This window comes from Schistocerca americana, chromosome 4 (assembly GCF_021461395.2).
Source record: "Schistocerca americana isolate TAMUIC-IGC-003095 chromosome 4, iqSchAmer2.1, whole genome shotgun sequence".
NCBI classification, from domain to species: Eukaryota; Metazoa; Arthropoda; class Insecta; order Orthoptera; family Acrididae; genus Schistocerca; species Schistocerca americana.
Genome location: NC_060122.1, coordinates 253,260,270 through 253,282,423, shown reverse-complemented (window position 1 = coordinate 253,282,423; position 22,154 = coordinate 253,260,270). Strand labels below are relative to the sequence as shown.

The following is a 22,154-nucleotide window of genomic DNA, read 5'->3' as shown; positions in this document are numbered from 1 at the left end:
TCCCATAGTGCTCAGAGCCATTTGAACCATTTTTGAACCAATCTCTCTCTCAACGCCACTGAACGTTCCTTCTTCTTCGGCCCCATGCTGACCACTATGGCTCAATACAGCAACATACCAGCGACTGGGCCGTCAACAACACGCAGTGTCTATTGCGTCAGCATATGGCGTTCCGGTACCTCAAAACCCAGCAATATACCGAGAAGCCACGCTCTGTGCCAGTAATTTTTGTGTGCAGAGGAGATACATATTTGCCCTTAACACTGCATTTCTTTGTTAATAGTAGGCACTGTGGGCAGAGTTGTAATGTCTGGTATGTGAGGTAGCACGTACATGTGCTGTGTACCGGAAGGTGTGGCTTTTGTAACCAGCAGCGATAAATACGGACATGTCCCAATACTTTCTGGTGCGATTGTATTTCCTTGGGCACTGTGGAGCCCTGGCGGCCTCCCGACCCTACGTGCGTGTTCCTCGGTGGCATGTGGGGACAGCTGTGATTGGCATTTGACTCGCTGCCGGTGCAGGCGGCACCAGGTGTGGACGGCAGTTTGGCGGGTTTGCGGCACCAAATACCGTGAGGAACTTGGTGGCGGCTGTAGCAGGCACAGCCCAAGGCGCTGCCCAGGTTTCTCTGCGCCTGGCATGGCTCTCGGCGTCTTACTGGTGCTGCTGCACACCGGCAGTGAGCGAATCAGAATGCTTCCGCCCCAAAATTCAGCCACATTTGTATCGCTACGAGGTACGTTTCTCTAACTGAATAAAATCAATGAAAAAGCAGTCTAGATTGCGACTGAGGTCAGTTGACTTCAGCTAATGGTGCTGTCTGAAGATGGTCTAAAACGGTCACTCTTAATAAAATACTCATCGCCATTTTCACTGTTTCTTCACTGATTTTTATATAATTTGCAATGATCGCTGTTTCACAAAAATGTAATCTTTCACTGAAACATAGTCCGTACTTACGTCGCCTATAATAAGAGACTTGCCTTGTGTGGTGGCATTTGACCCACTTGCTAAGCGCCATTGCCATTGGTGGTCCAGTTTTCTGCTGGACATGGCTTGCCTGTGTCTCAAGTCGTAGTATACTGACCCACATGTCACCACAGTTGTGGATACTAACCTGTAGTTACGAAATGGAGTACTTCCAAGCGGCTTTCTCTTTATTTACTTCGCTCTAAAAATCGATTGTTGAGATTACACAGTAGATGATAATACAGGCCAAAACTTTTTAGCTCAAAACACCTTACTATTATGTTTCTTAGGGTGGGAAATCCGAAGATGATACTTAAAAAAGTGTATCACCCCCAACTTCTTCACATTTTACAGTTAGTATATTTAAGTAAGAGATTTTTAAATAATTTAACAACTTTTATATGTTTTTGTTGTGTTCTTCAGTCCTGAGACTGGTTTGACGCAACACTCCATGCTACTCTATCCTGTGCAAGCTTAATGTTACTTATAATCCGTCTTGATTGCAAAATTTTTTATTCATATGACCGGTTTCGGTTCGTTCAGAACCATTTTCAGATCTGTAACGATAATGATACTAATTTACTATTTCACGGAAGCAAATCTTTTTCATCCTATCTAATCAACATCAAATGTACCAGAACGTACCTGATATTTCAGTTACAGGAGTAACCCGTCCAAATCCAGCAACTTTCACATGCTGCGTCACATAAAATTGGTTGGCAGAATGCACGTTATTTACAATAATTATAACACTATTACCGACAGGTGGCGTCTGGTACATTTGTTACATTCCATTTGCACATACTGTATTCAGTAGATTTTTTTGGATTAACTTTTATCTCCAAAACTACTTATTTAAAATATGTAGATGTCAAGGTCAAAATCTGTACTTAACAAAATTAAAAAACAGTAAAATTATCATTTTTATACGATCTAAGTCTGCCCTATATATTGTTTACAGCAGTCATTACATTTGATCTTATATACACCTGAATCCTGAAATTTATTCCTACTATTACATATTTTGTGCCGGGGCTTCAATTTTATTTGTTCGGAACCCTATTTTAACGTCGGATTTACGAAAGCATCTTTCAATCTTATCTGTAATTCTTCCACTGTGAGACACATATTTTTTCTTGTTGAAAGAAATTGAAATATACACCCACAAAAAAATATCCGGATTTAATCCTCAACGAGCAAAGCGAATTCAATCATAATGCCTATTTTAGCATTTATGATGACTTACTAAGATGACAACTGTTGCGTGTGGAGGTCCAGGCCAAGGGATGAGAGATGGTGCGTTGCGGAGGAACCGGAAGATGCGTACAGCGCCCGGCGTCGTTGACGGGGCCCTCCTGCGCGGCCCTCTTGCCCACGGGGATGGACGTCAGACGACTGAGCGAATCGCGGCACAACACCGAAATGGCGGGAACCACGGAAGCAGACCGTAGAGGAAAACAAGTCCACACCAACGCCATAGATATATAAATAGCCCTATGTTATTTAGATCGCATAAAAATTATTTTACTGTTTTTTAATTTTGTTAAGTACAGATTTTGACCTTGACGTCTACATATTTTAAATAAGTATTTTTGGAGATAAAAGTTAATAAAAAAAAATCTGCTGAATACAGTATGTGCAAATGGAATGTAACAAATGTACCAGACGCCACCTGTCGGTAATAGTGTTATAATTATTATAAATAACGTGCATTCTGCCAACCAATTTTATGTGACGCAGCATGTGAAAGTTGCTGGATTTGGACGGGTTACTCCTGTAACTGAAATATCAGGTACGTTCTGGTACATTTGATGTTGATTAGATAGGATGAAAAAGATTTGCCTCCGTGAAATAGTAAATTAGAATCATTACCGTTACAGATCTGAAAAAGGTTCTGAACGAACCGAAACCGGTCATATGAATAAAAAATTTTGCAATCAGGACGAATTATAAGTAACACTATACAATCACTGATTGCTGCTCTCCCATCAGACATTATGTCTGTTTTTGCAAAAATTGTGCAAGCTTCTTCATCTCCCAGTACCTACTGCAACGTTCATCCTTAGTGTATTTATCTCTTGGTCTCCCTCTACGATTTTTACCCTCCACGCTGCCCTTCAATACTAAATTGGTGTTCCATTGATACCTCAGACCTTGCCCTAACAACCGATCCCTTCTTCTTGTCTCAGTTGTGCCACAAATTTCTCTTCTCCCCAGACCTATTCAACACCTTCTCATTGGTTACATGATCTACCCATCTAATCTTCAGCATTCTTCTGTTGCACCACATTTTGAAAGCTTCTATTCTCTTCTTGTCCAAAATAATGGTCGTCCATGTTTCACTTCCATACAGGGCTACACTCCATACAAATATTTTCAGAAACGACTTCCTGACACTTAAATCTATACTCGATGTTAACAAATTTCTCTTCTTCAGAAACGCTTTCCTTGCCATTGCCAGTCTACATTTTATATCCACTCTACTTCGACCATCATCTGTTATATTGCTCCCCAAATACCAGAACTCCTTTACTACTTTAAGTGTCTCATTTCCTAATCTAATTCCCTCAGTATCACTCGACTTAATTCCACTACATTCCATTACCCTCGTTTTGCTTTTGTTGATGTTCACCTTATATCCTCCTTTCAAAACACTATGCACTCCGTTCAACTGCTCTTTCGGGTCCTTTGCTGTCTCTGACAGAATTACGTCATCGGTGAACCTCAAAGTTTTTATTTCTTCTCCATGGATTTTAATACCTATTCCGAATTTTTCTTTTGTTTCTTTCACTGCTTGCTCAATATATAGATTGAATAACATCGGGCAGAGGCTACAACCCTGTCTCACTCCCTTCCCAACCACTGCTTCCCTTTCATGTCCCTCGAATCTTATAACTGCCATCTCGTTTCTGTACAAATTGTAAATAGCCTTTCGCTCCCTGTATTTGAATGAGAGTATTACAGTCAACATTGTCAAAAGCTTTCTCTAAGTCTACAAATGCTAGAAACGTAGGTTTGCATTTGCTTAATCTAGCATCTAAGATAAGTCGTAGGGTCAGTATTGCCTCATGTGGTACAATATTTTTACGGAATCCAAACTGATCTTCCCCGAGGTCGGCTTCTACCAGTTTTTCCATTCGGCTGTAAAGAATTCACGTTAGTATTTTGCATCCGTTACTTATTAAACTGATAGTTCGGTAATTTTCACATGTCGGCACCTGCTTTCTTTGGGATTGGAATTATTATATTCTTCTTGACGTCTGAGGGTATTTCGCCTGTCTCATACATCTTGCTCACCAGATGGTAGAGTTTTGTCGGGACTGACTCTCCAAAGGCCGTCAGTAGTTCTAATGGAATGTTGTCTACTCCCGGGGCCTTGTTTCGACTCACGTCTTTCAGTGCTCTCTCAAACTCTTCACGCAGTATCCTATCTCCCATTTCATCTTCATTTACATCGTCTTCGATTTCCGTAATGTTGTCCTCAAGTACATCGCCCTTGTATAGACCCTCTATATGCTCCTTCCACCTTTCTGCTTTCCCTTCTTTGCTTAGAACTGGGTTCCCATCTTGATATTCATACAGGTGGTTCTCTTTTCCCCGAGTCCAGAGAATGGTTTGATGCAGCTCTACAAAGGTCTCTTTAATTTTCCTGTAAGCAGTATCTATCTTACCCCCAGTGAGATAAGCCTCTACATCCTTACGTTTGTCCTCTTACCATCCCTGCTTAGCCATTTTGCACTTCCTGTCGATTTCATTTTTGAGACGTTTGTATTCCTTTTTGCCTGGTTCATTTACTGCATTTTTATATTTTCTTTTTTCATCAATTAAATTCAATACGTCTTCTGTTACCCAAGGATTTCTACTGGCCCTCGTCTTTTTACCTACTCGATCCTCTGCTGCCTTTACTAATTTATCTCTCAAAGCTACTCATTCTTCTTCTACTGTATTTCTTTCCACCATTCCTGTCAATTGTTCCCTTATGTTCTCTCTGAAACTCTGTACAACCTCTGGTTTAGGCAGTTTATCCAGGTCCAATCTCCTTAAATTCCCACCTTTTTTGCAGTTTCTTCCGTTTTAATCTACAATTCATAACCAATAGATTGTGGTCAGAGTCCACATCTGCCCCTGGAAATGTTTTACAATTTAAAACCTGGTTCCTACATCTCTGTCTTACCATTATATAATCTATCTGAAACCTGTCAGTATCTCCAGGTTTCTTTCATGTATACAACCTTCTTTTATGATTCTTGAACCACTTTTTAGCTATGATTAAGTTGTGCTCTGTGCAAAATTCTACCAGACGGCTTCCTCTTTCATTTCTTAGGCTCAATCCATATTGATCTACTACGTTTCCTTTTCTCCCTTTTCCTACTACCGAATTCCAGTCACCCATGACTATTAAATTTTCGTCTCCCTTCACTATCTAAATAATTTCTTTTATTTCATCATACATTTCTTCCATGTCTTCGTCATCAGCAGAGCTAGTTGGCATATAAACCTGTACTACTGTAGTAGGCGTGGGCTTCGTGTCTATCTTGGCCACAATAAGGCGTTCACTATGCTGTTTGTAGTAGCTTACCCGCATTCCTATTTTTTATTCATTATTAAACCGACTCCTGCATTACCCCTATTTGATTTTGTATTTATAACCCTGTATTCGCCTGACCAAAAGTCCTGTTCCTCCTGCCACCGAACTTCACTAATTCCTACTATATCTAACTTTAACTTATCCATAGCCATTTTTAAATTTTCTAACCTGCCTGCTCGATTAAGGGATCTGACATTCCACGCTCCGATCCGTAGAACGCCAGTTTTCTTTCTCCTGATAATGACGTCCTCCTGAGTAGTCCCCGCCCGGAGGTCCGAATGGGGCACTATTTTACCTCCGGAATATTTTACCCAAGAGGACGCCATCATCATTTAACCATACAGTAAAGCTGCATGCCCTCGGGAAAAATGACGGCTGTAGTTTCACCTTGCTTTCAGCCGTTCGCAGTACCAGCACAGCAAGGCCGTTTTGGTTAGTGTCACAAGGCCAAATCAGTCAATCATCCAGACTGTTGCACCTGAAACTACTGAAAAGGCTGCTGCCCTCTTCAGAACCACACGTTTGTCTGGCCTCTCAACAGATACCCCTCCGTTGTGGTTGCACGTACGATACGGCCATCTGTATCGCTGAGACTCGCAAGCCTCCCCACCAACGGCAAGATCTATGGTTCATGGGGGGGGGGGGGGGGGGGGGGTGAACTTTTATATAGTTAAAATAATTTAAAAAGGAGGTGTAATGAATGCAGATGACGTTTGTAGCACTGCTGAAAACATGTGATTTAAAAAAAAAACTTCCATTCTATTTTTGTGTTAACAGATGGCGTTTCGTTTGCTGTCAGCCTATCTTCACTTTCCCGTACCCTGTACGTGTGCTCAGTGCAATGTTTAAGCGTGGTTGTAAAAACTCTGACAGTTTTTGTTATATTTGTGGTGAGTTTGTGACTAACAGAGACCAAAGAAACATTACAGACTTTGTGAAAAAGGTTTATCCATCATACTTTGGATCTAAACTTGGCGATAAAGAGAAGTACCGGGTGCCACATAAGATATTTTATGTGTGTATTGAAGATCTGTGAAAATGATCCAAAAAGAAGAAAAAAGCCTTTAGATTTGCTGTTCCTATGTTATGGAGGGAGCCAAGAAATATTTCCGACGATTGCTACTTTTGCAGTGTTGATATTACTGGTCATAATTCGAAAAACAAGATGGTAGTAAGCTACCCCAACCTTCCGTCCGCCATCCGACCAGTAGGGCAGGGTGTAGATTTTCCGGTTCCTGAACCAACAGATGATTAAAATTCTATTCCAAATGAAGTATTTTCTGATGTACGGTGTGATTTAGATGAACCAGATTATGACGAATTCCATTGTAATACAGAAAGTCTAGAGCCCAAATGGTTTACTCGTACCGAACTTAACGATTTGATTAGGGATCTGGGCTTAACGAAAGCAAAAGCTGAATTGCTTGGCTCTAGATTAAAACAAAAGAACTTATTGGCAGTTGTAACAGGTATATAAATGTACAGAAAGAGAGAGAGCAGCAATTTTCCAAGTTTTTTTCATCAAGAAGGTGATTTAGTGTACTTCTCAGACATTCCCAGTCTGAAGAATGAGTTTGGTACTGAATACAAAAAGGAAGACTGGAGGCTGTTCATTGGTTATCCAAAACTAGTTTAAAGGCTGTGATTTCGTAGATTTTCCCGGCGTGATAACTGCTGATATTCTTCACGGGTTTGCAGCCGGATCATGTCGTCGTCCAGACACAATATTTCGGCGGACCAGCCGTCGTTGTGGCTGGAAGTCAGTTCTGGTTCCGGCGAGGCAGTGCACGAGCATTAACTCACCTGAAGATGACGGCCAGCTGGTCAGATGAAATATTGTCTGGTCGACGACATGATCCGGCTGGAAACCCGTGAAGAATATAGGTAGTTTAAAGGCTGTTTTATTACGCAATTTATGCATCTATACCTGTTGGACATTCTGTACATAGGAATGAAAGCTATGGAAACCTAGAAATAGTGCTAAATAAAATAGGCTATTCTGCTCATGGTTGGGTGATATGTGGCGATCTAAAAGTAACATGCATGCCCCTTGGTCAGCAAGGTGGCTTTACAAATTTCCATGTTACTTGTGTGAATGTTATAGCAGGGCTAGGGATCAACACTGGTGCAGAATGGACTGTCCTGTGAGGGAATCTTTAAAACCTGGCGAGAAGCAAGTTCTACGCAAATACCTTGTAGATCCAAAACACGTACTCCTACCACCTCTAAATATAAAGTTAGGGCTAATGAATCAGTTTGTAAAGGCTTTGTCTAAAGATGGACCATGTTTTAAGTTTCTCTGCCAAAAGCTTCCACACCTTTCAGAAGTTACAATAAAAGAAGGCGTCTTTGTCGGACCTGACGTTAGAAAATCGATGTTTGATGTTATTTTTGAATCCACAATGACGTTACACGAGAAAGAAGTATGGGTATCATTCAAGCAAACCGTTACAAAGTTCTTGTTGTTCTTGTGGTCTTCAGTCCTGAGACTGGTTTGATGCAGCTCTCCATGCTACCCTATCCTGTGCAAGTTTCTTCATCTCCCAGTACCTACTGCTACCTACATCCTTCCGAATCTGCTTAGTGTATTCATCTCTTGGTCTCCCTCTACGATTTTTACCCTCCACGCTGCCCTCCAATGCTAAATTTGTGATCCCTTGATGCCTCAGAACATGTCCTACCAACCGATCCCTTCTTCTCGTCAAGTTGTGCCACAAACTCCTCTTCTCCCCAATTCTATTCAATGCCTCCTCAGTTCTTAGGACATGAAAAAGACCCAGAATATGTTTCTATTATGGCTACAATGTTAAAGAAGTTTCAAACTTTAGGATGTTTAATGAGCCTGAAAGTTCACTTTTTGAACAGTCACCTTGATTACTTCTCGGACAATATGGGAGATGTTAGTGAGCGCTTTCTCACCAGGACATTAAAGTGATGGAAAAACGCTACCAAGGCCGCTGGAACAGCAACATGATGGGGGACTGCTGTTGGTCACTTCACAGAGAAGTTCAGCAAGCGACTCATCGTAGTAAAAACTACACAAAAAACTTCAAAGAAAAAAGGGAAAGACCATATAAACCAATTAGAACTGACAAGTGAAACCTCTATTAACACATATCGTTGTGTTAAGTAGCGTTCTGTAAATACAAACCAACGTTATATTGTAACAAAGTGTTTCATTGAATTCCCCATTTACTGTATAAGCATAAGATTTTTATGCTATATAATATAAAGCATATTGCTCGACAACTATGGGTGATACAGAAAAACTAAGTCTAGATTTGGATTCAGCTCATAAAAACTTATGCAGATCAGCTATCAAAATAAAAAAGTTTATCGTTGCCCTGTGTAATTTAAGGGATTTGTAGTATTTGCACAAAATCCAAATTATTTTCATGACCTACATCAACACCGCGGTGACAGGTTCGTACGTTAAGTCGATAAAACTTTTTCCAGAACGCAGGAACCAATAGAATGCAATAGCATGACCTACCTTCTGACACGAATCAAACTGAACATGTTCAGGAGCAGTTGAACTTAAAGAGCATCATTGCTGGAACCGTTCTCTCACACTGCATGACCTCAGAGGATAGGAGAGGGACATCGTCACGGTTCAAATGGCTCTGAGCACTATGGGACTTAACATCTGAGGTCATCAATCCCCTATAACTTAGAACTACTTAAACCTAACCAACCTAAGGACATCACACACATCCATGCCCGAGGCAGGATTCAAATCTGCGACTGTAGCAGTCGCGCGCTTCTGTACTGAAACGCCTAGAACCGCTCGGCCACCACCGCCAGCGACATCGTCATCTCGGAAACCTTGGAACAGCATGCCAAGGATGATCTAAATATTTTACGAAGCAGGAGGTAGACCATCGTTGGTGGGGAATATTAGACAGTAACAGAATTTGATTTTACAGATATGCTAATATGTGAACTTTCGAACGTAGAACATTTATTTTGAAGGTTAGGTTCATGACTTACGGCAAAGATACTTTCTAGTTTAATGAAGCGTTTTCTTTAGCTACCTGATCTCTTTCAGTCTAACTTCCACACGTTCCAATGTATGGATGTGATGCAAAACGTTTTCTTTGTTGTGTTAATATAATTGGGAAAAGAAAGCGATAACAATGACTACCCCCATGGCTCAAAGCCACTCAGCGCTATCAACCGCATGGTGCTACCAGTTTTATATCAGTTGTGCGCCTCTGAAACAAAAGTCGCTGGATTTCTTCATGAGACCGATGGGCTCCAAGAGTCTTATGCTATAACATAAAAATTGTCATCAACTGCTGAAGATATGTAAGACTCGGGCACTACCCCACTGTATTGTTACGGAAACATTTATTGGATGTTTTAGATTATGACTCCTCTGACCTTAGGAGTACCATTAATATGTCCCTCGTATTAGTCTATTTTGTAACAACGAAACACGTTATTTCAATATGTACGACGTAGGGTTTCATAAGAAGTTCCGTGGATAAAAACGACCTGCGTGGCAAGTGGTTATAGTGGAAAATATAGTAGTTTACTGTGTCTGCTGTCGTAGTATCCTATCAAATGAGATATTTCTTGATCTATGGTTTTATAAATGGAATTGGATAGCCCTTACTAACGGTATAGCTTGTTGTGGGTTGCTGTGAAATGGACAAAACATGAGGCTGGAATGGGCCTAAAGCTACGATTGACAAGCAGATGGCACCCACTCTGCTAGGAAACTGGGGAACGGGTAACTACAGAAAGCGTTATGTAGCTGCGTTACTCTTTGTAGGTTCTGTCAAAAGCCATTAAATGTGCATTTTATAATAATAAACATAGTCCCCTCTGTACCTCAGTTGCAACAACAGTATTAGCATACCAGCAATAGCCAAAGCAATGATTCTATATCTAAAACAGTAATACAAGTGTCTGCAGCTCAAGAGACATCATCTTACATTTTAGCAGACAATCGTGTTAGCATTGCCCTATCGCACACATGTGAACTGTGATACTTACCCGATTTGTTTTTGGAGACATAGGCATTCTCATGGAGTCTCCCGCAATGTGTGTGTGTGTGTGTGTGTGTGTGTGTGTGTGTGTGTGTGTGTGTGCGCGCGCGCGCGCGCGCGCGCGATCTGAGTTTCTTGTACGGTTCTTAACAATTTGAACCATTTAACGGTGAATGGTCGTAAGTGAAATTTTGTTTTGTCTCGGATGAGTACCATAACGTTTACACTGTGAAGTGACTTTGCGTCAAGATAGTTCCTTTTGAGTTTCACGCACTTCTTCATCAGTCACAGACACAAAAAAGGGAGCTGCTGCTACCACGATGATACGAGTACATTGTGTCTGTACAATCGGTAACAATCTTCGTTGTAAAAATAATGCTCGGTGAATGTGAAAAGCTGTTACGTGTGTAAAATTAAAATCTTCTCGGTTGTTAGCCCGCACCATATTTCCCTCTAAAGTAATCGACGTTTCGCCCCGTCTGCTGGGGTCGTCTTCAGGATGTACTGTATCGACTATTGCTAGAATACTGTCAGAGATCAGTGTAACATTCTCTTATAAAGGGGACTTCCCCCGATTTTGTGCTGGAGAAGTGGGAGCATCGTTTAAAATTCTCGTAACTACCATTGGTGGGCCATCGTCAGAGGCTGTTACTCCCGCGCTGATGCAGAATAAAGGGCGTTATTGGCTGAACCCTTATGGATAGTACTGGTGGCCGATCGTCATTGTATAGAAAGGCACTATTCCACATTTAAACTGGAGAAGGGTTATTGGTTGAAATTCCTCCTCTTGCTATTGGTTGGCCATCATCAATGGCTAGATACGAAATGAACAGAGCAAGAGAGGGGGAACGTTTACCCAAAATATAGTGGTCCGTCGACGTGACTTGCAGCGCGTTGTTCGTATTGCTCGCACACCGCTGTCGCATATTTACTTCCTTGATGGCGGGGAGCCACGCTAATAAGAATGACGAGATACCGCCTTCTCACTCCGTTAGGTTACCGTTCGTTTCTGGGGTCACCGACCACATAAGCAGAATTTTAAAGAAAATGTTATCCAGACGTCTTTCTTTAATCAAAACAAAATAAAAGATTTTTCCGACGGAAAACGGATCCACCTGGTTGCCTCCACAATGCAGGCGTCTATCAAGTGACATGTGGCTGTGACAATGGGCATATAGGCGAAACGGGAAGAACGGTTAAAGAACGCATCAGGAGCACGAACAGCACTTGCGACAAAAACAAAGTATAAAATCGGGGAATATCATGAGAACTGTGGCTCAGACATAGATATTAATAAAGTACGTGTGCTGGCTGAAGAAACCTACATTTATACAAGAAAGGTCCAGGAAGTGGTTGAAATTGTCAAGAACACTTCTAATTTCAATAGAGGGGACGGCTATAGCCTTTGGGCATCAGGGCTCCGCGGCATCAAGGAAGTAAATATGCGGCCGCGGTGTGCGAGCAATACGAACAACGCGCTGCAAGTCACCTCGGCGGACAATAACATTTTTGGTAAACATTCCCCCTCTCTTGCTCTGTCCGTTTCGCATCCAGCCAATGATGATGGATAGCCAATGGCAGTAGAAGGAATTTCAACCAACAACCCTTCTCCAGCGAAAGTGTAAAATAGTACCTTTATATCCAATCACGATGAGACACCAATTATATTCATAAGAGTTTCGTCCTGAAGACAATCCCAGCAGGGGGGTCGAAACGTCGATTACTTTAGAAGGAAATATGAGGCGGCCTAACAACCCAGAAGATTTTAATTTTAGTGACAATGACCACGAAAGTCTTCAGACTAACATGTTACATGTGTGTTTGTCCAGATGAGGTTCGGCTGGAGCGGCTGTACCTCAACTGCAAGTGCAGCCTGGAGCGCACCAAGGTGGCGCTCGACGCGTACTTCTCTCTGAGGAGTCGCCTGCCGGAGTTGCTGCAGGAGAGGGACCTGCTGCGGCCCGACTTGCAGGCCATGGCCCAACACGTGTGAGTCTCTCACACAAATACGACATGTCTAGTCGAACGGTGTTCCTTACAGCATTGTTATAACTGTAACCATTCCTTCCCGAACACTAGGGCTGTTGATAAAATAACGATATATACACTACTGGCCATTAAAATTACTACACCAAGAAAAAATGCAGATGATAAACGGGTATTCATTGGACAAATATATTATACTAGAACTGACATGTGATTACATTTTCAGGCAATTTCGGTGCAAAGATCCTGAAAAATCAGTACCCAGAACAACCACCTCTGGCCGTAATAACGGCGATACGCCTCGGCATTGCGTCAAACAGAGCTTGGATGGCGTGTACAGGCACAGCTGCCCATGCAGCTTCAACACGATACCACAGTTAATCAACAGTAGTGACTGGCGTATTGTGACGAGCCAGCTGCTCGGCCACCATTGACCATACGTTACAATTGGTGAGATATATGGAGAATGTGCTGGCCAGGGCAGCAGACGAACATTCTCTGTATGCAGAAAGGCCCGTACAGGACCTTCAACATGCGGTAGTGCATTATCCTGCTGAAATATAGGGTTTCGCATGGATCGAATGAAGGGTAGAGCCACGGGTCGTAACACATCTGAAATGTAACGTCTACTGTTCAAAGAGCCGTCAATGCGATGAAGAGGTGACCGAGACGTGCAACCAATGGCACCCCATACCATCACACCGGGTGATACGCCAGTATGGCGATGACGAATACACGCTTCCAACGTGCGTTCCCTGCGATGTCGCCAAATACAGATGCGACCATCATGATGCTGTAAAAATCTGGATTCATCCAAAAAATGACGTTTTGCCATTCGTGCACCCAGGTTCTTCGTCGAGTACACCATAGCAGGCGCTCCTGTCTGTGATGCAGCGTCAAGGGTAACCACAGTCGTGGTCTCCAAGCCGATAGTCCATGCTGCTGCAAACGTCGTCGAGCTGTTCGTGCAGATAAGTGTTGTCTCGCAAACGTCCCCATCTGTTGACCCAGGGATCGAGACATGGCTGCACGATCCGTTACAGCCATGCGGATAATATGCCTGTCATCAGGACTGCTAGTGATACGAGGCCGTTGGGATCCAGCATGGCGTTCCGTATTACCGTCCTGAACCCACCGATTCCATATTGTGCTAACAGTCACTGGATCTCGACCAACGCGAGCAGTAATGTCGCGATACGATAAACCGCAATCGCGACAGGCTACAATCCGACCTTTATCAAAGTCGGAATCGTGATTGTACGCATTTCTCCTCCTTACACGAGACATCACAACAACGTTTCATCAGGCAACGCCGGTCACCTGCTATTTGTGCATGAGAAATCAGTTGGAAACTTTTCTCATGTCAGCACGTTGTAGGTTTCGCCACCGGCGCCAGCCTTGTGTGAATGCTCTGAAAAGCTAATCATTTGCATATCACAGCATCTTCTTCCTGTCTGTTGAGTTTCGTCTCTGTAGCACGTCATCTTCGTGGTGTAACAATTTTAATGGCCAGTAGTGTAGTTATTTTTATTTGATTATCGATGTGTAACGCCGATTATTTTTCGTCGATGTTTCGATATACAGATATCAAATGGCAATATCGAGTGCCGATAATTTTAATTTATGTTTATTTTTTTCGCTATTTTCGGCAAGTATTTGAAGTTGCTCTTTTGAAATTGTTGTAGAACTTAATTTTACTTTCACCATGTGAAGGAGTCATAGTACTTTTTAAGCTTTCATCATGTCCAGTCTTTCTCTTTGACTGTGTGAAGCAAGTGTAGGTGGCACAGATATAGTAGTCCGATTGCGCTGGGGGGGGGGGGGGGGGGAGGGGGGCTGGTAATGGAATAACAACGTTTTCGATGTGAAGAAATTGGGTTAAAAAAACAATTTTTAACGCAACTAGTGTGTTATTTCTTTACATCGCCATTGTTCAAAAACAGCTGCTGAAAATCATGAAAAATACTCTGAATGGCAAGATTGGTCTTTGCTGTGGACGGAGATGTGTGAGGGGAAATGCTGACGCAATCGGCTCTCGGCGCTACCAACAGAAACTGTGACGTTTAGCTTCACGACTGATTTTTGACACTACAACTACTAGGTTGTTAAGCGTTGGCAGAAATTTAAAAACCGGACGGTCGAAATGAAGTCTTCCGGACAAACGCGATACTTGACCAAACCGAACGACGGACCCATCAGGCACCTTTTATTGTGCCACTTACATCCAGACACCACCGTTAGCAAAGTGGTTGTCGCCAAGCATGAATGTGCATAGTTTACCTTTCAATTCTTCCTCTAAGAGGGACAGGCAGGCTGCTACCTTGTTGATGTACAGAACTTCTAATAACAAAACCAATACTTAAAAATACAGCTCTAAATCTGTAGTATATTTACAATTTGCAATCGTTGTTTTTGTAGCCCGGTACGCTGACATTTTTCCGTCAACACGTCGAGAGCCGATGATGATATTTTTTTAAATATCGATATATGGGATTTTAGATATTTTAAAATATGTCAACAGTCCTACCGCACATCAACTGTAGATGAAGTATTGTAAGACGTACGTTGTCTTTTTGTCTCCATACGGAATGACAATTATTGAAGTGTATGAAAAAAAAAAACGTAAATTAGTTAGAAACTACGGCGTGCACACGCTTTACTGAACATGTAAAAGTCACTTCAGATATTCCAGTTTAGGTTATGTCTTCTTCGATATGCCTGCATCAATACAATGATGTGGCGCAGACGAATAGCGAAATTCTGCATGAACTGCCGAAGTGTCGGAACATCCATGCTATCGATGACCTCCTGAATGGCTATTTTCAGCTCAGCAATGAAATTGCGGTTATTGCTGTACACCTTGTATTTAACATAGCTCCACAAAAAGGAGTCACATGTGAGCAGATCCGAAGCATGTGGCGGCCCATCGAGGCCCATGCCAGTGGCCTCTGGATACCCCAGAGCCAGAATGCGGACTCCAAAGTGTTCTCAAGGACATCGCTCTCCTCCTTCGATGGGGTTGAGCTCCATCTTGCATGAACAACACCTTGTCGTAATCAGGGTCACTTTGGATAATGGGGATGAAATCATCTTCCCAAACGTTTATGTACCATTCGGTAGTCACAGCGCCATCAAGAAATATCGCAGCGATTGTTCCATGACAGTGCGTTTCACACCATACAATCACCCGTTGAGGGTGAAGCGGAGCCGGCCGCGGTAGCCGTGCGGTTCTAGGCGCTCAGTCCGGAACCACGTGACTGCTGCGGTCGCAGTTTCGAATCCTGCCTCGGGCATGGATGTGTGTGATGTACTTAGGTTAGTTAGGTTTAAGTAGTTCTAAGTTCTAGGGGACTGATGACCACAGAAGTTTAGTCCCATAGTGCTCAGAGCCATTTGAACCATTTTTGAGGGTGAAGCGGCTTCCCGATCATGAAATGCGGTTTCTCAGTCCACCAAAAGCGTCGGTTTGGCTTACTGACGAACCCACAAAAATGAAAGTGGACTTCGTCGCTAAAAAAACCACAATGCTCATACTAATTCCCATCATGCGCAGCGGGCAACCGTACAGTTTGAACGCCCTAACGCTAACCATTCAGAAATTAAGATGACTGTGTCTCATATAATTCAGTAAGTGTCACCCTGTACCTCCTTCACTGGTTGTAGGATCCATTAATTTAATTTAGGACATTACGTTTTTGCCTGTTTTCAAATCTGTGGGGTAACAGTGATGCCCAGATGAAATTTCCGCACAATCTGAATTTTGTTTCTAATTTTTACGTGTCCTTTCTGGTCAGCAAATTCCAACTCCGTGTCTGTTCACTGTAGCGCATAAGAATGTAAGTTTATCTGAGTGTTAGAAGGGATTTCTACTTTACGTTGCTGAAGTTAGCTTTCGTGGTACAATAGTGGGATGGATACGAAAAAAAAAAAGAGGAACGCCAAACGACATACTTCTGTGTGTCCTACATGACTCGTAGGTCGTCCATGTAGTGTTATAGAGTTACGGAGATAATGAAGAATAACTTCGTTGTTGGTCATAGTCAAAGGAAAGCTGGCAGAGACTGGGAGTAAATTCAGTGCTGAAGTTTTCAGATAAACTTCGGGCGCTGCACAAATCAGGTTCTTGTCTGATGAAGTGGATAAGTGATGGAAGACAGCACAGGTTGCTGCCGTATGGACCTGCGCCAGCTTCAAGCAGAATTGGTAACAGACATATAATCGTAAATGTGATTAGCGGTGATTTCTAGACCACAGGGTAATTGATAGCTTCGTATTTCATTTTTCGTGTAGAATAATTAAATAATTAGATAATTTGGACTCATTCTTTCAGTTAGTGTGAATGTCCGGTTTTCTTGCAGATAGACATGGTTCCCAAGCGATCCGTCCTGTTACTAACCACCAAAGCTTTAATTAGTGGAGCTCCAACTTGCGTCCCTCCGTTTGTCTCTTACGTGCTCTGTAGGTTTCTTCCCTAAAGTAACAGAGTTCAGCTTTGGTTTACATGAATTCCTTTAACAGAGCATGCCTCGTTTCTGTGTGATTAACATCCTCTCCAGTGTAGAAACTGTCTCCTCATTATACGGAGACCGCCGCACGCTGAACTTTCTACCACTCACAAGGGAACCTCCCCATCGCACCCCCCTCAGATTTAATTATAAGTTGGCACAGTGGATAGGCCTTGAAAACTGAACACAGATCAATCGAGAAAACAGGAAGAAGTTGTGTGGAAGTATGAAAAAATAAGCAAAATATACAAACTGAGAAGTCCATGTCCAACATATGCAACATCAAGGAGAGGGTGAGCTCCGGAGCGCCGTGGTCCCGTGGTTAGCGTGAGGAGATGTGGAACGGAAGGTCATTGGTTCAAGTCTTCCCTGGGGTGAAAAGTTCAAATTTTTTTTTACAGTTTATGTCACAAACTCTTATGTTTTCATCACTTTTTTGGGGGGCGATTATCACATCCACAAGAAAACCTAAATCTGGCAAGGTAGAAGAATCTTTTAACCCATTCGCCAGGTGTACAAGTTATGTGGGTCGACAACATATTCCTGTCATGTGACGCACATGCAGTCACCTGTGTCGTATAGAATATATCAGACGTGTTTTCCTGTGGAGGAATCGGTTGACCTATGACCTTGCGATGAAATGTTTTCGGTTCCCATTGAAGAGGCACGTCCTTTCGTCTACCAATCGCACGGTTTTGCGGTGCGGTCGCAAAACACAGACAGTAAACTTATTACAGTGAACAGAGACGTCAATAAACGAGCTTACAGATCATAACTTTGCGAAAATAAAGAATGTAAACCTCTCATTCCAGGGAAGACTTGAACCAAGGACCTCTAGTTCCGCAGCTGCTCATGCTAACCACGGGACCACGGCGCTCTTGATATCTCAGTGTCCTGGATGTTGCCTATCTTGCGCATGGACTACTCAGTTTGTATATTTTGCTTATTTTTTCATAGTTTCACACAACTTATTCCTGCTTTCTCGATTGATTTGTTTTCACTTTTTCAAGGCCTATCCACTGTGCCAACTTATCTGAGGGGGGTGCGATGGGGAGGTTCCCCTGTCAGTATTCACTCAGTTGCGCATGCGTAAGGGGCAATTAGATGAGCCGGCCGATGTGGCCCTACGGTTCTAGACGCTTCAGTTCAGAACCGCGCTGCTGCTACGGTCGCAGGTTCGAATCCTGCCTCTGGTATGGAAGTGTATGATGTCCTGAGGTTAGTTGTAAGTCTAGGAGACTGATGACCTCAGATGTTGAGTCCCATAATGCTCAGAGCCTTAACGCATTTAGATGAAGTAATTTTCTATTCATTTATTGTCAAATACCACGTAAAATGGTCAAGATAATATCAATAAATGTTGCAGTTTGCAATGAGCGATTCAAAAGGATGGGATGTCTGATGACGGAAGAATCTGATACACTCGTGTAGACCAGTAATACAGTTTTGTCAATTATAACCCAGACATTTTCCCCTTTTGTACTACCGTTAATCTTAATAACTCAACAAGTACGTCCTTTCAGCAGGAAATTGGGTAAGCCTTCTCACGGGCTTTCAAATGAATAAGAGTATGTTGATTTTTTCATGAGAAATCTTTTATTTGTACAAAATCAAAGGTCAACACGTACTTGGTCACTTACAGAAAATTGTCATCCAAGTGACGGCCATTCTCTCGAATACAATTTTCAAAAATGGTTCAAATGGCTCTTCTACACAGAACACGGGAAAGTACTAGCCCCCCTTCTAACAGCCGTGTACCGCGAGTCTCCAGAGGAACGGAAGTTTCCAAATGATTGGAAAAGAGCAGAAAAAAAATGGCTCTGAGCACTATGGGACTTAACATCTATGGTCATCAGTCCCCTAGAACTTAGAACTGCTTAAACCTAACTAACCTAAGGACATCACACAACACCCAGTCATCACGAGGCAGAGAAAATCCCTGACCCCGCCGGGAATCGAACCCGGGAACCCGGGCGCGGGAAGGGAGAACGCTACACCAGCAGCAGCTAAGGCACACCACCCAGTCACCGTGCAGAGGTAAGTCTGATCAACTTAAATGAAAATCCGTCTCATCGCTCATAAACATTATTTATTGCATTTGGGCCTTCTTCAAACCTCGCGTAAAAATGTATACCAACCTCATTATTGGAAGTCCCTCCTAACATTGATCTGGTGGACGCCCATAGACAGTTTGTTTCTTGATGTGCCAATGATCTCGGACACCTCTCACAATGGCGACGTGTCCACCCGTGCCCGCCTTTTTTGTCCAGCTGTGCCCGCCTTTTTATCAGGACATAGTTGCTTCTTCTTAAAATTATTTCCTATTCTGAAAGCTGTAACCTATCACAAGAGTATATTGCGACTTGGGTCTAGCTTTGCGATGAAATATTTGCCGTGATGCAACGACAGACCCTCAGCATTTAGAACGAAGGCATCGTACGCGGAAACGCATACTCTGTCTTCCACTATTCCAGTGTTAGTGAAACGGCGGACAGTTCCGAAGTGAACGACGTATGCACCTCTCGCTTTCACCAATGATTTTGACATACTGTCGAATACAAAAACATCGGTGTGTGGGATGTACGATATCGAAATTTGCACAGCGTGAATTGTTCCGTCTGCCTCTTGAGTTCGATGAGCAGCGAAGACGCTCTTGTTCTTGGTAAGCTAAGCTGTGACTGTCTGCTGTTATTTGGATTTATTTCGGGTCCTCTTCTAGTTCTCCCTTCTAAGACACCTAAAATAACGAGCTGTACTTGAGAAATGATGGATCTAAACTTACATTAGCTGCCTCTGTCGTGTACGACGCACATTTCCTTGGCATATTACAGTGATTTTCTCTTTACTCGGCCTTGTTCTACACAGTGTTTGTGTTGTAAATCACATCGAACGCATTCTTTTAGAAATTTCAAGGTTGTGGTTTTTCCCAGTGAACTAGCATCATTGCGATCAAACAAAAGTAAGTCTTTCCCCTTGCTTGCGGCAATAACTACCAGTATACTGAGTCGCTTTACAGAACGTTGGTTCTCTGCATCTCTTTCTGCGATTTACTTCTATCTGGCTTTGCAACAACCCTACACCAATAGCACCATCTACGAACACTTTCCTGCGTTCTTCTCGTATGAGCAGGAGATCTAAAGAGGTTTTCAGACGTCCAGCTGTTGCGATCTTAGCAGAATCCAGGGGCCACATACAGGGCAACATGGCGCACTGTTTGAAACTATGGAAGAAATCCTGACTTCCGATTTGTCTGCACGGGCAGAATACCTCCTTAAATGGGGGCTAAAGCTGTTAATACAGAAATGACTTCCTTCTACCCTAATAACAGGCAATCACTAGAGACCTGAATGTCTGTGCAGATGACACACATAATAGCCACAAGAAGCCAAAATATATGGGTGTCACGCTAGATGGAACTGTCTTTCGAACTGTAGATGAGTGCAAGAATTAATCTCTTTCAAATGTGGAATCACATCAGGATGATGCAAAGAGAGTGGTATACTCTGCGGTGAAGTATTGTCCTCAGGTGTTTGAACAGCGCTTACGTAAATAAAATTGCTCTCTGACTTAATAATACTAGGCCTATAGTTTCAGGAGCAATTAAGTCTTCTCCCATCAACTGGCTACCTGTACTGAGTCATATACTCAGATCTGCGGAGGAACGATGCTTTGATCTCTGTAAATTCCGAACTGTGGGTACATTCTAACCTTCCTGATTCCATCGTCATTAAATTCATTAAAGACTTTCTGATCTTGTACTTGCAAACAGAATTTAACATCACCAGCTCCTGGTGGAGAGAATATCTCCAAAATGTCCCAACAAATGTCATTTCTTACTTCGTAGTACTAAGAGAGCTCCCGTGCTTGACCATCCCCGCAAAATATATTCAATTTTCTAGCGACGGAAAACGGTAAATAAAAGATGAGCAGATTCACTTTTTACATGGAGGATGCTGTCCTCACCAGCGTAGGCGGGGCAGCACCGAGGCAGAGTATCCAAAAAACCACGGAAGATGGCAGTGCCACAGCACATACAGAGGTTTACGAGGTATTTCTGATAACAACCCCGAAGGCCAAATTATGTACAATTAGATGTTTGCTCGGGATTAAAAATAAAGTCATTCGATATTAAAATGTACTTAGATGCCATAGGACAAATAAATCTACGGACAGTCTTATGGAGTTTCCGACAACTTACTAGAGTCATTAATGAATATTGTTTATAGTAATGGTACTATCACTGTTCCTAGCTGTACGTACGAATCTAATTTCACATCTCACGATATTTACCCTTTAATCCAACCACGAACCTTATCCGACCAGCGGAAAGATGCTGCTATCGAAACACAAAACAAGCGAAAATGCTCCTGTTTATTAAAAGACTCTAAAGTGGAGCACCACCTGCCTCATTCTGCCGTCTTGAGCGTCTTCAAAATTTTCCCAAGAAACTGGCATGTGAACATACTTGTGCTCTTTTTAACATGCAACTCAAACTCCCACAAGCCACCCTAATTGTAGCTCACTCACGTCCACTACTACATGGCTGTAAGTCGCTCATAACCATCCACTCCCACTTGCCCATCTTCATTCACTCACTCACTCACTCAAGCCAACTCACTGCCGTTATTTCTCAGTATCTCTCTAACTGCCACTGTCTGCTGTATCATAGCCGCTGTTCCACTAATTTTGTCTCCTCTCAGTATCACTCCCTCCCTCTTGCTCTCTCTTATTGCTCTCATCTCATTCAGTCCTTCCTATTATTATCTGTTCTTACTGACACTATCTCTCTGTTGTTGTAATTGTCGTAGACTCTCTCATTGTCACTGGATCTCACCTACTTTCACTTTCGCCATCTCTTTATTCGTCTCACACTAGCGCTGTCTCTTTCACTCTTTTCCTAGCACCGTTCTGCCATTTTCAACTATGTTCCACTACCATTTCTACTGTTACTCCAACTGCAGTTCCGGCTAAAATACTTCTCATAATGAGAATGGAATACTTAGCTTTGAACCGTCGAATCTTCTCCTCCACTAACGTTCATTAGGGGACGTATATTGATTTGGCTGGATTTCGGACGTGATGAAAAATTCGATGTTAAAATTTTCCAAC

General features: G+C 42.6%; 1 protein-coding gene across 2 annotated transcripts in view; it reads left to right on the top strand.

The window, feature by feature from the left end:
* Positions 1 to 22,154, top strand: part of LOC124612719 (alpha-tocopherol transfer protein-like) — a 104,979-nt gene that overhangs the window by 36,886 nt on the left and 45,939 nt on the right. For both annotated transcript variants that reach the window (XM_047141078.1, XM_047141076.1), the window contains exon 3: positions 12,384 to 12,543. In XM_047141078.1, the coding sequence (XP_046997034.1) occupies positions 12,384 to 12,543 (160 nt within the window). The remainder of the gene's footprint in view (positions 1 to 12,383; positions 12,544 to 22,154) is intronic.